Below are 13,850 nucleotides of genomic sequence, written 5' to 3' on the forward strand. Positions count from 1 at the left end.
GTAACATATTCCAAACTCTGAAAGAAAACAACTTCCAGCCAAAAATTTCCTACCCAGCAAAACTTTCTATCAAATTAGATGGGGAAATAAGAAGCTTCCGTGACAAACAGAAACTGAAGGAATTTATGTCTTCAAAACCAGCACTAGAGAAAATACTCAAAGAGATTAACTACAAAGAAGAAATCGGTAACACACACCAGAACCAGAGAAACAAGATTTTCCATCCAACAGACAGCTAAGATTGGTTATCTGTGGAGATTCATTATTTATGTTAGTCTTTTACCTATCTCTAAATGGTATTGTTTGCCTTTATTGTTGTTAATTTTTAGGATTTCTAGTTGGAATATTAATATACCTTCAGATATAGCATTTGGAAATATTTTATTCCATTCTATTAGTAACTTTTAACTCTGTTTACATTGTCTTTGGATATACAATTTTTTTTTTATTTTTTTAGGGAGTTTGTATAGTCTTCTGTTGCCTGTGCCATTGAAATCATATCCAAGAAATCACTGCCAATTTCAATGTTGTGAGGTTTTATGACCCCGATTTTCTTCTAAAAGTTTATAGTCTTAAGATTTATCTTTAGGTCTTTTATCTATTTTGAGTTAATACTTGTATATTGGATTAGGTATGGGTCCTATTTTATTCTTTTCCATGTATTTATTATGTTTCAACAATATTTAGTTAAAAGATTATTATTTCCACCACCAAATGTTTGTGGAAACTTTGTCAAAAATAACTTGACAATATAGGGAAGAATTTAGCTCTAGGCTTGTATTTAACTCCAATGGTTTATATATCTGCCTTTAGAACAGTACTACACTGTTTCAATTATTGTAGCTTTTTATGGTTTGAAATCAGAAAATATATATCTTCTAGCTTTGTTCTTTTTCAAGATCGTTTTGGGTATCTAGAGTCTATATTCCATATCAGGATCGATTTTTTCTGAAAAATAAATAAATAAATGTATGATAGTTTCACCTAAGGAAAAAAATATTCTCTGGTAAGAAAGAAAGCACAAAGAAATATTAAAATGTTATCTTTAAGTCATCAAAAGCTTGGTATCAGACACAGGAAACTGTTATGTGAGATTATCATTTTTACTTTTGGATAAATTGCTATAATGCTAGATGTCAACCACTAAGCCAAGCATGGGAAGGAGGGATGGGAAGAGAATGGGGTGGGGATCGGGTGGGGGCTGACTGGGTGATGTGTGCATGTATGTGTACAAAAGTTTGTATCCCACTATGATGTATGAATACAGTGCACCAATAAAAAATTAAAAAAGAGGTAGTGATTTTAACAATATTATACTACTCTTTTATATATACTGAAATTCAAGACTCAATCTGAAACTCCTCATTATATACATTTATAATTGGGACAATTCCCTTACTAGGATATGATGAAAGATGACTGTATCAGGCACATAGAACAGGAACACTTAGAAAACTAATAAATAACATTTACTCTATCTATATCATGAATATTCTGGGACCAATAAAAGTCCTGTAAACCATAAAGATGGTCTCCTGGGGACCATATTGGTTTTATATGGCTTGGCTCACCTTCACTACTGATCGGGTCACAAGCGCATGTGTGGCCCACGCAAAGCCAATCACAATCTCTCTTAGAAAAGAGAAATCCCAAAAAGAGTGTGTCAGCTTTTCTTACTTTGAACTCTGCTATGTAAACTCAAGAGCTGTCAGACAGTCAAATGTGGACTAAGGAGCATAGAAGAATGAGAGAAGAAAAGAATGGAGCAGACAGCAGGATGCAAGCAAAAATGGAGGAGGGCTATTGTGTGGCTGCCTGTGCCTTTTAGTTCTTAGTTCCAGGACTCTTGGGTTCTAGGGTACAGCCCTGTATTCTTATTTAACAAATTCCTCCCCCTCTTCCTCCCTGCCTAGTTCTCTCTCAATACTAGCTAAGTTGTTTTTGTTATATGTAATAAAATCTTAGCTCAGACACTAAGTACCAGAAACCACACCCTACTGCTAGAGCTACTTAAATAGCCTTGGTTTTGGTTGATTCCATGGGGAAACCCATAGTATAAGTTAAATAGCCTGAAAAGAAAATGCATTTGGATAATGAGATGCATTCTAGTAACTAAGATTCTGTAATATTCAGATCAAAAATCCTTAGTATATAATAAAGTAATACTGATTTATATGGATAAGCTAACATATAACTATCAGAAAGCCACATTTTAATATACATACACATACATATTAAAGCTCAAATTCAGATTTGGCTGTTACTAATCACCCTAAAACTAGTTTTTTCTAGTACTGAAAATGATTCAGATGCCAATGATTTATGAACATTTATATATTTTTTTGTGGTACTGGTGATTGAACCCAGAGCTAATACTATTTTTTTAATTTAATTTTTTTATTGGTGCACTGTAATCATATATCACATTGGAATACAAGACTTGAGAGGATATACAAGCACACATGATCCAATTAGCCCTCATCCAGCCCCCATCCTATTCCCTCCCCCTCCCTCGATCCCATGCTCTTTTGGTGATTAACTTTGATACATTTTTTATGTACCTCCTGCATTTTAAAGAGGCTCCATCCTCCCCTATTCCATGCCCTCTGATTGGTCACCTTAGTTGCTTCACTATAGGGCCCTTTCTATAGCTCGACCTCTTCCTGTTGCCCCTTTCCTCCTAGTTTTTGCTGATTAGGGGAAGCATCTGATTTTTATTTTCTGCGATATTTCTCTGTGCATGCCGCATTGCAAGTACTGATCCCACTCTTGATGGCCCCAGTAGTGGCCTGGCTACCCAGTGGACTGATCTAGCCCTCGCTGGCTCAAGCAGTGGCTTTGCCTCATGGGAGGCCCTGATTCTGGTCTCGCTGGCCCTGACACCAGCCTAAACCCTCAGCTGGCTCCGATCCCGGCCTCGGAGGCCCCAGCACCGGCCTTGCCTCATGGCAGGCTCCGATCCCGGCCACGCTGCAGAGCCAATACTTTTGAAATAACAAAATAATTTTGAGATTGCAAATGTTGGGATTTAGAAAGGAGAATGACCATTTGACCTTACATAAGCTATCCTGAAAAATAATATATATAATATATATTATATATGTAATATATAATAATATATTTTGTACTAAGGCTTGAACTCAGAGGCATTCTACCTCCAAGCTATACCAGAAGCCCTTTTTATTTTTTATTTTGAAACAGGGTCTCTTTAGGTTGCTGAAAGTCTTGATAGGTTGCTGAGGCTGACCTTCAACCTGTGATCCTCTTTTCAGACTCCCAAGAATTGGGATTATAGATGTGCACCACCATGCCCAGCTGTATGTAATACTTATGCTTAAAATGTACTAATAGTGGCCCACGCTCGTAATCCCCACACTTGGGAGGCTGAGACAGGAGGATTGCTCAGGTTCGAAGCCAGCCTCAGCTGGTTTAAGGACCCTGTTTCCAAATAAAATATAAAATAGGTCTGGGAGTATAGCCAGGGAGCAGAAGGCCCCTGGGTTCCATCCCCAGTACCACCACCAAAAAAAAAAAAAAAAAAAAAAGAAAGTACTAAGTAGTCCGAGGGTGGTGGTGTACACCTGTAATCCCAGTCCTTGAGAGGTTACGACAGGAGAATCACAGCTTCAAGGACAGACTTATAAATGTAGCATGACTCTCAGCAACTTAGCAAGACCCAGTTTCAAGAAAATACAAAAGCCAGGCATGGTGGTGCACTCATTTGGGAGGTGGAGACCGGAGGATCCACAGCTACTTAGTGAGGCTCTTCACAACTCAGTGAGACCCTGTTTCAAAAATAAAAAAGACTAAAAACTAAGGCTGAGGGTATAGCTTGGAGGTACAGTGCCCATGGGTTCCATCCCCAATACCTACAAAAAAAACCACACACACAAAAATTAAAAAAGGGATGGGGGATGTAGCTTGGAGGTAGAATGCCCTTGGGTTTTCAAACCCCCACCCCCAGTACCACCACCACCACCAAAAAACCCCCCCAAAAAACAAAAACCCCCACAAAAAACCCTAAACATCAAATGCCTACTAAATTAAAATACTTATGCAAATAAATTTTCAATGAATAAATTAGCACTCAAAATACTTAAGAACTGCTAAGAACTGTCCTAAGAATTTCATATACAAGTCCATCTGAACTGCGGGGAGCCATTAAGGCTTTCCCCTAGATTGGTGTCTCTGACTCAGCTGATTATCCTTCACCCAGAGTCAACAAGGTTTGGGGTTATGGAAAGTTCAAAGAGGTCTGAGAGAGGATCAGGTGGTGATAGCACGAGGGTACTGATAGGCCTATCTGCAATATATGTGTTTTGTATTAGTCTTTATTGTATTCTGGTGGTGGTAGCATGAGAATGTTGACCTGTGACTGTATAAATAACCTCTGGAAAAACAAACCTGGTGTCGGCGCAATAAAGATGAGATTGACCCAGAAGTTGCGTTGGCCAGGAGTGTCGGCGCAATAGAGAATACTGACCCAGGCATAGTTGTCGACCCATAGGAAATATTGACCCATGAACAGGGGTCGACCACTAGAGATAGTAGGCTGGCGGCTCCTCCATGTTAGAATTAAAAATTCTCCATCCTCATGCCTCACTTCAGAACCCATACTCTTGCCAGCTGGCTCCTGCACTGAACTTCCTCAAAATACTATGAAGTAATTATTATGCCCAAATTACTTCAAATTAAATGAATTGCTCAAAGTCTCACAGCTAGGTATTTAAACCTAGATAGACTGTCACCACTACTTTACAGCTTGAATAAGAAAAGTGAATGAACTTTGAAACCTCTTCGGAAGTTTTGGAAAACAGTTTCAAGGAAATCCAGCAAAATGATCAATCTTTGAAATAATCTTGTTTTAAAAAACCATTTGGGTTATTAATGATTCTTACCGAGGGTTAGAAGGAGAAGGTGGATTCATTTCTTTCTGATAGTGATGACCCTGGTTGACAGGCTGTAAAAGATAAAACAGGTATAAAGTAGGTATTAATCAGCACAATGTTCTTTATATGTATTTTCACATGTACTCTCATGTACTCTTCTTTTGGACTATGTTTTTTGAAACATAGTCCAAAGGAAGGGGCTGGGTTTATTTTAGAGTAGAGTGGCATAAATGAGGAAAAGCAGGTTCTTTCCTTGACCAGCGACTAAATAGCATCTATGATGCTACAAGGTCCCCATGTCATAGTGCTCCTCATGGGCTTTTTATACTGTTGACATAAGTTAATATTTCAAGATAGAACAAAATAAAACCAGATTTCTTTGGGACTAATGCTTCTTTGCAAATATGAACACTAACCCAGAGATATAGGAAATATATTTATGGCTCAATGCTAGTAAGTTTGCAAGAATAACTTCTATTACCACTAATCAGAATTACCCACGTAAATTTTAGGGCATGGTGGCCATTTTACCCAAATATATAATACAACTGAAGTGTTGATCAGTGAGCTGTGAAAAGAGATATCAACACCTAACAAAAATGTGAAATCTCCAATATTCTATTCACGAGAAAAATTCTTGTCTAGTTCACAACAGTGCTAAAAAGCTATCCTATGTAGCCTTAACTGCTTGCCTCTAATGGAACTTGATATGTTTCTCTTTATCCTATAATGGGAGAAGACTCCCATTATATCCTACAAATTCTCTTTTGAGCATCAGCTCTATGTATTTTTCTTGTATGGTTAACAACTGTATAATTCTAATATGAAAATCACTTTTCACATCCTTATCTTATTACAAGTGAAATTTGGCATACGTTTTTGAATTACAATCTAAGTGTTACTTTCTTACTCAGAGGCTGGTATTGAGGTTTTCTCATCCATAATAATGTAGCCCCATAAGTTCTGACCCCAACCAAGGAAAGCAGAGTTATTTTTTCCTATATTCCTTACTTTAATGGGCCCTAAAATATTAATGACATAGGTGATGGAAGTTCTTCAGAGTAAATTGTCTTCCTCTATAATAATCTTTTGGATGTATTCCTTTAATTTAAATCAAACACCCCATTTGATATCACAGTCACTTAGCCTGCCTACCTGTGACTCACTATGAATTTCAATGTACTCAGATACTTTGATAATTGAACTGATATCAATGAGCCACCCTTTCAGTCATAAGAAGCAGCAGCTGGGAGAACAGTGGAAAGGAAGACATAAAATGTATTTGATCTTACTAGAGAAATAAGACTTTCAGTAATTTGTGCCAAGACCGCCTGCTGCCTCGGCATCTATGTGTTGAGACCCCACTCCACATAGCCAATCGGCAACAAGCCCCGAGAAGGGGGTGTCGTCTCTGGCCAAAGTACCCCCCACTTTTAGATACCCTTCATGACTATTATTTTCTTGGTAATGATTCCTTTTAACTCTCTACACGAATTGCTCCGGTGATGTGAGATCAGGACTATGAAAGAAATTGAGTCCGTGGAAATAAATTCTCTAATAACTTGTCTAAACGCCCTTGGCTTTGCTCAATAGTAATGAAAAAACTGGCCAGAACTCAGATGCTGTGATAAGCATTCCAGCTGCAGCAATCACAAATGGTCTCCGACCCTCATTCCTATCACTAACTTAGGTTAAGCCATTAACTCCGGGTAACCGGTAGCTCAGTTTAAGGTAACTCTGTTTACCCTTGAGATCCTGCCTAGAGACAGAGAAGATAAAACTTTGTGTGTGACGTCAAAGCAATTTAGTTGATGAACAACTTAATTGCCCAAATACAATAGAGCTGAAGGAAAAAGATTGTTGACTTTTACGCCCAGTATGAGCATTCCCCGAGACAGAGAGACTGGCCGCATGGTTAGAAATGAATATGACAAAATAAAAGACAGATGTTCTAAATATATATGTATGAAGGAAAGGAAATACTGTAAGAGTAAGAAAAGCATTTTTGCATGAAGAAGAGCTTATCATAAGGACGTCCCAACTGGGAAAGAAAGGAATTAGAAAGTTAGAAGCAGGTTGCAGAGGGTTTGTGACAGGGAAATGGATTATTAAAGATGAATAGGCTTTTAATAGGCTTGTTGTCTAAAGAAGAGTGTTCAGCAGTTAAGGAAATACATCTGACAACTAAATCCAAGAACTTCATGGTGTTGTTTGTGGTGTTTTATTTGCCAAGCTGTGTTGTGAGTTTTTGTAAGCTTTCAGACTTCAGAAGGCAAGGCAGATGAGATCTTAGAGACTCCCATCGCATCTCCCTGGACCGCCATATCTCCCCATGCTTGTCATATGGATATAGATGGAAACTTCAAAAAAGAAAGCAAAAGAAGATTCCATGAGAAGGCGTATTCTCCAAGCCCTGGGCCTTGGGCGTGCCTGTATTTCCTCTGGAAGTTACCCTTTGGACCTGCTCTGCTGCAATATCGGAAGAAAGATCTGGAGTTAATCTCCTAAATGCTGGACTAGTCATTTACTTTGTTTGCATGTAATTCACTATTGTTTTGCTGTGATTACACCCCTTTTCTTTTTTTTCTCCTATTATTAATCTCACTGGTGAAGGGTATAAATTTTTCTGGGTTCCTGTTATAAATTGTCATTGGCTCAAGAAGCCTTTGTCCATATCAGATTCTTTCTAGAGAGCGCCGTCACTAGGAACTCTTAGTTCCTAGAAGGGAAAGAATCGCTGCAGATAAGAGGCTGCAGTATTTCACTCTAATCCTTCCCCATCTTTGCTGAGATTCTCGACCGCAAGTGGACTCGCGCCCCAATTAGACTGAGCTGGTTTGCGACAAATTTGCAAGTAAAATTTGGTTCTATGATTTAGGCTTTAGTATTTCCCAGCCCCCCCCCCAAAAAAAAAATAGCAAGCAAAGGGCTTAATAGATTTTCTGCCCCAACCTACACTGGCATAGAAATACTACCAGTAATAAATTAGTTGCTATTCATTCCGCATCTCAGCTGTATTCAAGTCCTCTAGTGAATGTTTTCTGTTTATTTATTTTCAGAGGCATTTCTATAACTCTCCAAGTATCACTGTCATAATATTCAGCCAAATGTTCATTTTTTAATTTTAAACTATTAGTTCTATTTATACTCATCCCAAGTCCTTCTTCCAAATGAATTATTCCATCCCTTGGAAAATACCTATCTTATTTGTGACTCAAATCTCACTGTAGACCATGAATGCTGGCACCTTTCTATCTTTGCCCATGTATATATAAAACAGATTCAGTGATACAATGAATCTGAACAAAATGGGGTAAAGTTTCTCCCAGTTTGCTTCCATTAGATCATCTCTCCTATGCTGTCATATTTCTCCATGACTTTCCAATTGTTGTTGAGCCTGGCATACAAATATATGCATTTAACCATTTCTTTGGAGGCTTCATTTCCATATGAAGGCTCTTCTGTTGTAATAATTTGAATACTTTTATTTACCTGTCTTGTTATAAGGGTCTCATCCATGAGTGTAGGATGGGTAAGAAAAGTACATATTTCCATTATTTATATTTCTATACATATGTATCAGTAAACCTATTTTTAGGTAGAAAGCATCCTGTATAAACATCATTAAAATAAAATAAAATTTATTTTAGCTGGGCATGGTGGAGCACGCTTGTAATCCCAGCAATTGGGAGGCTGAGACAGGAGGATCATGCAGAACGAAGCCAGCCTCAGCTACTTAGCGAGGCTCTCAGCAGCTTAATGAGACCCTGTTTCAAAATAAAATATAAAATAGTTCCATGTATGTAGTCTGGAGGTTCCATTCCTAGTACCACATACACACAAAAAAGCATAAAATAAAATTTAATTTGTAATTTAGCCATATTTAGAGGATACCAAAGTGGACACAAGGAGATGGAAGCCAATATCTACAAATAATTATGACAACAATAATAAAAGCTGCAACTGATATTTGTTGAACACTTATTACATGCTAATTCTTGACAGGTATTATCTCATCTGATCCTCAGAATGATTATATGAAATATAACAACTGCATACCACAGAAAAGCACATTTAGATACCAGGTACTAACTCAAGTTATATACCTGGTATCTTCCATGCCTGCCAGGAAGCAGCAAAGCCAGAATTTGAACCTAGCCCATCTGACTCCACAGATCACCTCTGAGCAAGTCCTTTCCAGTAATCCAGCCTGGAAGTTTATATAGAGGGCTCAATACAATTTTAATACATTTATTGGTGCACTATAGCTTCATATCATAATGTAGTTTAGTGATAGTGACTTACATGCACACACAGAACACAAAATTTTGAATAACAAATGTGTCAAAATCCACATTCAGCTTATTACAGAGGAAAAAAAAAAAAGGTGGTCCTGAAATACTTTTTTGGCTGGGCGTGGTGGCACATACTTCTAATTCCCATGCTTGGGAGGCAAAGGCAGGAGGATCACTCAGGTACAAAGCCAGCCTTGCTGGCTTAAGAGACCCTATTTCCAAATAAAATATAAAATAAGTCTGGGAGTGTACCCTGTATGTACAAGGGTTCCATCCCCAGTACCACCAAAACAAAAACAAAAACAAAAATAACCCCCCCCAAACCCCACATTTTTTGGGAAATATATAGGACTTCTTCCTTACACAAATTAAATTTATTTTATTTAATTCTCATGATGTGTCAATACATATTTAAAACTGAAGAATATAATTTTTCCATGTTGCTAAATTCAGGACAAACTAAAATATAAGGAAAGTTTATGAACAACTTGTACTATTCAATATTTTCTCCTGATAGTACAGATATTACACTGACTCTAATATCAGTTTTCATATATCATATCTATAGTTGTATGTCTGCTCATGTGATTTACCTATAGCATAGCACAATCAACGGCTTACTTTTTAGTTTAGGAGGAATAAAGAAAACTCAGTCTACCCAAAGAGAGCTAAGAGGTTAATGAATCTGTAGATAAGAGCACCTGAAATGCCAATATATTATGTTTTTAATAAACAGCAGCAAGGAAACATCATGTAAAATACAGGTTTGTGAAGAAGTGGTTCTGTTCTCATCCTTTTGTGGTGCAGTTGCTATGCATGTTAGGAAAATGGTACTCCTAAATTTAACTATCACAGAGCACAAGAAGCTCTGTTTTTCTATGATTCAGCTGCTAGAAATTTGGGGGTGAGGGAGAGAAGTGAAGGCTAAGTAAAAGAACAAGAGATAAGATAATCTTGCTGTGTTAAGAGATAAAGAAAACATTTTTTATATTGTATATAAAACCCATAAAATGGCAATAATGTGAAGTTAATTAACCATAAATAACTAATCTAAAAATCTTACCATATGCTTGTAATTTTATTAAGTGTACTTTGCTTTGTTTTTCCAAAATGTTATGCTCTACAACATGCTGTGTTGATGATGTGTGCTATGAGCTTTTAAATACTTGTTTTCCTTTCCTTTCCCCTCCCTTTCTTCCTTTCTCTCCCACCCTTGACTTATGTGCTTGATATCAGGTTATGGCGTGGGAACTCTTGATTCAAAGGAATTACGACTTTGGGGCATTTCACAGGGTGGCATGCACATTAAGCATGCTTTTCTGGAATCTAGTTTTATGGAAGGATAGAGAAATAATGAAATATTGAGATCATGAAAGAACATATCTGTAAAGCTCTGTGGGGTCAGTCTGAATGCCCATGTGTGAGCCTGAATCAAAATAAGCACAAGAGAATCTCTGCCAACTCTTATAGCTTTCGGTAGTCTTAAGAAGAAAAAATCCTAAAAATCTTGTTGAGCACTCAGAAATGGTCCTGTGAGGAGAGTGACCTCAGAGGAACAGCAGTTTACAGTCAGTGTGAGTTTACTCTGCTAAACCACAGGTATGTACATTCCATGTACTCATTCAATTAACTAGGGGGAAATATAAGAAGGCCCTTTAATTATTTCAGTTTTACAGGTAATGCCTGGAATTTAGGCCCAGGTAGAGTATGTGTTCTTTTGGTTATCACATGAAGTTGTGTCCATTAATAGTTATTCCTTTTCCTTAAAAAGAACACACACAGCTGGGTGTGGTAGTGCATGCTTGTAATCCCAGCACTTGGGAGGCTGAGACAAGAGGATCATACAGGTTTAAAGCCACCCTCGGCTACTTAGTGAGGCTCTCAGAAACTTAGTGAGACCATGTTTCCAAATAAAGTATAAAATAGGTCTGGTAGTATAGTCTGGAGGTAGAAAAGGCCCTGTGTTCCACTGCCAGTAACACACACACAATGGCTTTATGCTGTCAATTAATTCTCTTATTGAGAGAAGATTCACTTAAAAACTCATTACAACTAATTCCTAACTACCTTCCTAAGGCTTCCAGGAGCACAATTTTTGAATAACTCTTATGAGGGCTACACCTAACAGAAACCCTTCCAAATTGATTACTTGTAGCCTTGTTTCCACAGAAGCTGTATTGTTTTAATTGAATTTGGTTCTAAGAAACTTTGAAGAATTTGTCTGTCAAAGGCCAATGGATTTCAGTAGGTTTGATTTATTTAGCAAAGAGATGCCTACAAAGGCCAATTTGCTATGAGAAATATGTTTACATTTAATTACACTTTTAAATGACTAATTCATTATATCACTTTTAAATCACTAATTCATTATATCTAAACACCTTTTAAATAATACATATTACTGTGAACTGTAGAGATGTGGAGGAAAGGCATGGAGTCAAAGCTGTGATAAACAGGATACATTTTGCTAAAGACTCTTTGTTGCACCCTGCAAAATCAGTCTACAAAGGGTAGGAAGTTGTCAGGTAGAGTTACTACACTGAATAGGATTTGACTAAATCTCTTTTTCTTACTACTGGTCATCAGGCCTTGCTGAAAGGATGACTTTTTCCTTTGGGTATACATCATCTATGTATGAAATTTTGAATATAAAATATTACCTGAGCCACTTAAGATCTATTTAAACAAAACAAAGCTCATGTTCATTTTGGAATTTTGATAAAAATCATCTTATTTTAGAGTAAAACAGACTTGCTTTTTTTTGACTCAACCCCAAACTGACATCTAACCATGAAATCGTGGGCCACTCTTTGAGCTCAGCATAGAAGGTATGAAAAGTCAGAGGCAGGTAGGAAGATCGGGGTAATTGCTCCAGGCTGCGGGGCCCAAGGCCGGATTCTCCCCGAAGGACCAAACGCCATGGAGGGAGCCTGAGGGGTGTCTCCGGCGCGGAGGTGACAGACCTGGCTCCTGCTTCCCAGTGCCCAGAGGGGGACTCAGAACAGAGCTCAGAACCAGAGAGGAGATACACCGGCCTCACGGCCTGGACACGGCAGCAGCGCCATACTGCCACTGGCAGTGGAGAATTTACCGGACGGCTCCAGACCAGCGCACTCAACCAGCCACCAGGCTCCAGAGAGGAGGAGAGGACAGCGAGCTGAGGTGAGCAGCTGCGGAAGAGCCGGTGTAATTCAGCAGTTTTCTCAAAACCAATAAAATACATAGGAATAAACCTAACCCAAGATATAAAAGACCTCTACAACAAAAACTATAAAACATTAAAGAAAGAAATTGAAGAAGACCTTGGAAGATGGAAAGACCTCCCGTGCTCATGGATAGGCAGAATAAATATCATCAAAATGGCCATTCTGCCAAAACTGATCTATAGGTTCAATGCAATTCCCATTAAAATACCAATGACATTCTTCAGAGACCTAGAAAAATCAATCATGATTTTCATATGGAGAAAGAAAAGACCTAGAATAGCGAAAGCAATTCTCATCAATAAGAAACATGCAGGAGGCATTACAATCCCAGACTTCAAACTATACTATATAGCAATAGTAGTAAAAACAGCATGGTAATGGCACAATAACAGATATACTGACCAGTGGATTAGAATAGAAGATACAGAAACAAACCCACACATCTTTAGTCAATTAATCTTTGACAAAGGGGCCAAACACATACGCTGGAGAAAAGACAGCCTTTTCAACAAATGGTGCTGGGAGAACTGGCTAACCATTTGTAAAAAGATGAATCTAAACCCCTATATCTCACCAAACACAGGAATCAACTCGAGATGGATCAAAGACTTAGAAATTAGACCTGAGACTGTGAAGTTAGTAGAGGAGACCATAGGTTCAACACTACAACATATTGGCACAGGCAGTAACTTTCTCAACAAAACCCCCAAAGCTCAGGAAATTAAAGCAAGAATAAACAAGTGGGATAACATCAAACTAAAAAGTTTCTTCTCATCAAAGGAAACTATCAATAACCTAAAGAGGAAGTCTACAGAATGGGAAAAGATCTTTACCAGCCACCATTCTGATAGGGGGCTAATATACAGAATATACAAAGAACTCAAAAGACTACACTAGGAAAACAAACAACCCAATCAAGAAATGGGCAAATGAACTAAATAGACACTTCACAAAAGAAGAGATACAAAGGGCCAATAGATACATGAAAAGATGTTCTACATCACTGGCTATCAGGGAGATGCAAATCAAAACTACACTGAGATTCCATCTAACCCCAGTCAGAGTGGCAAGCATGAAGAAATCAAACAACAACAAATGCTGGTGAGGATGTGGGGAAAGAGGAACTCTCTTACACTGTTGGTGGGAATGCAAACTAGTTCAACCACTATGGAGATCTGTGTGGAGATTCCTAAAAAAGGTGGGAATAGATCCACCATATGATCCAGCTATACCACTCCTGGGTATCTTTCCAAAGGGGTTGAAGTCAGAGAAATAAAGCAACATATGCATACCTATGTTCATAGCAGCACAATTTGTAATAGCCAAAATATGGAACCAACCCAGATCACCTTCAACAGATGAATGGTTAGCAAAACTGTGAGAAATACACACAATGGAATTCTACTCAGCCATAAAGAAGAACAAAATTATATCATTTGCAAGAAGATGGAAAGCCCTGG

The 13,850-nt window shown here is 38.0% G+C and overlaps 1 protein-coding gene across 1 annotated transcript in view; it reads right to left on the minus strand.

Annotated features, from left to right (window-relative positions):
* CFAP20DC (CFAP20 domain containing) overlaps window positions 1–13,850 on the minus strand; it is a gene marked incomplete at both ends in the record, with an annotated part of 331,976 nt that overhangs the window by 46,154 nt on the left and 271,972 nt on the right. The window contains one exon of the mRNA XM_080715044.1: window positions 4,899–4,960. Within this exon, the coding sequence (XP_080571170.1) occupies window positions 4,899–4,960 (62 nt within the window). The remainder of the gene's footprint in view (window positions 1–4,898; window positions 4,961–13,850) is intronic.

Source organism: Muscardinus avellanarius (assembly GCF_963383645.1).
Source record: "Muscardinus avellanarius genome assembly, chromosome: 18".
Classification (NCBI taxonomy): Eukaryota; Metazoa; Chordata; class Mammalia; order Rodentia; family Gliridae; genus Muscardinus; species Muscardinus avellanarius.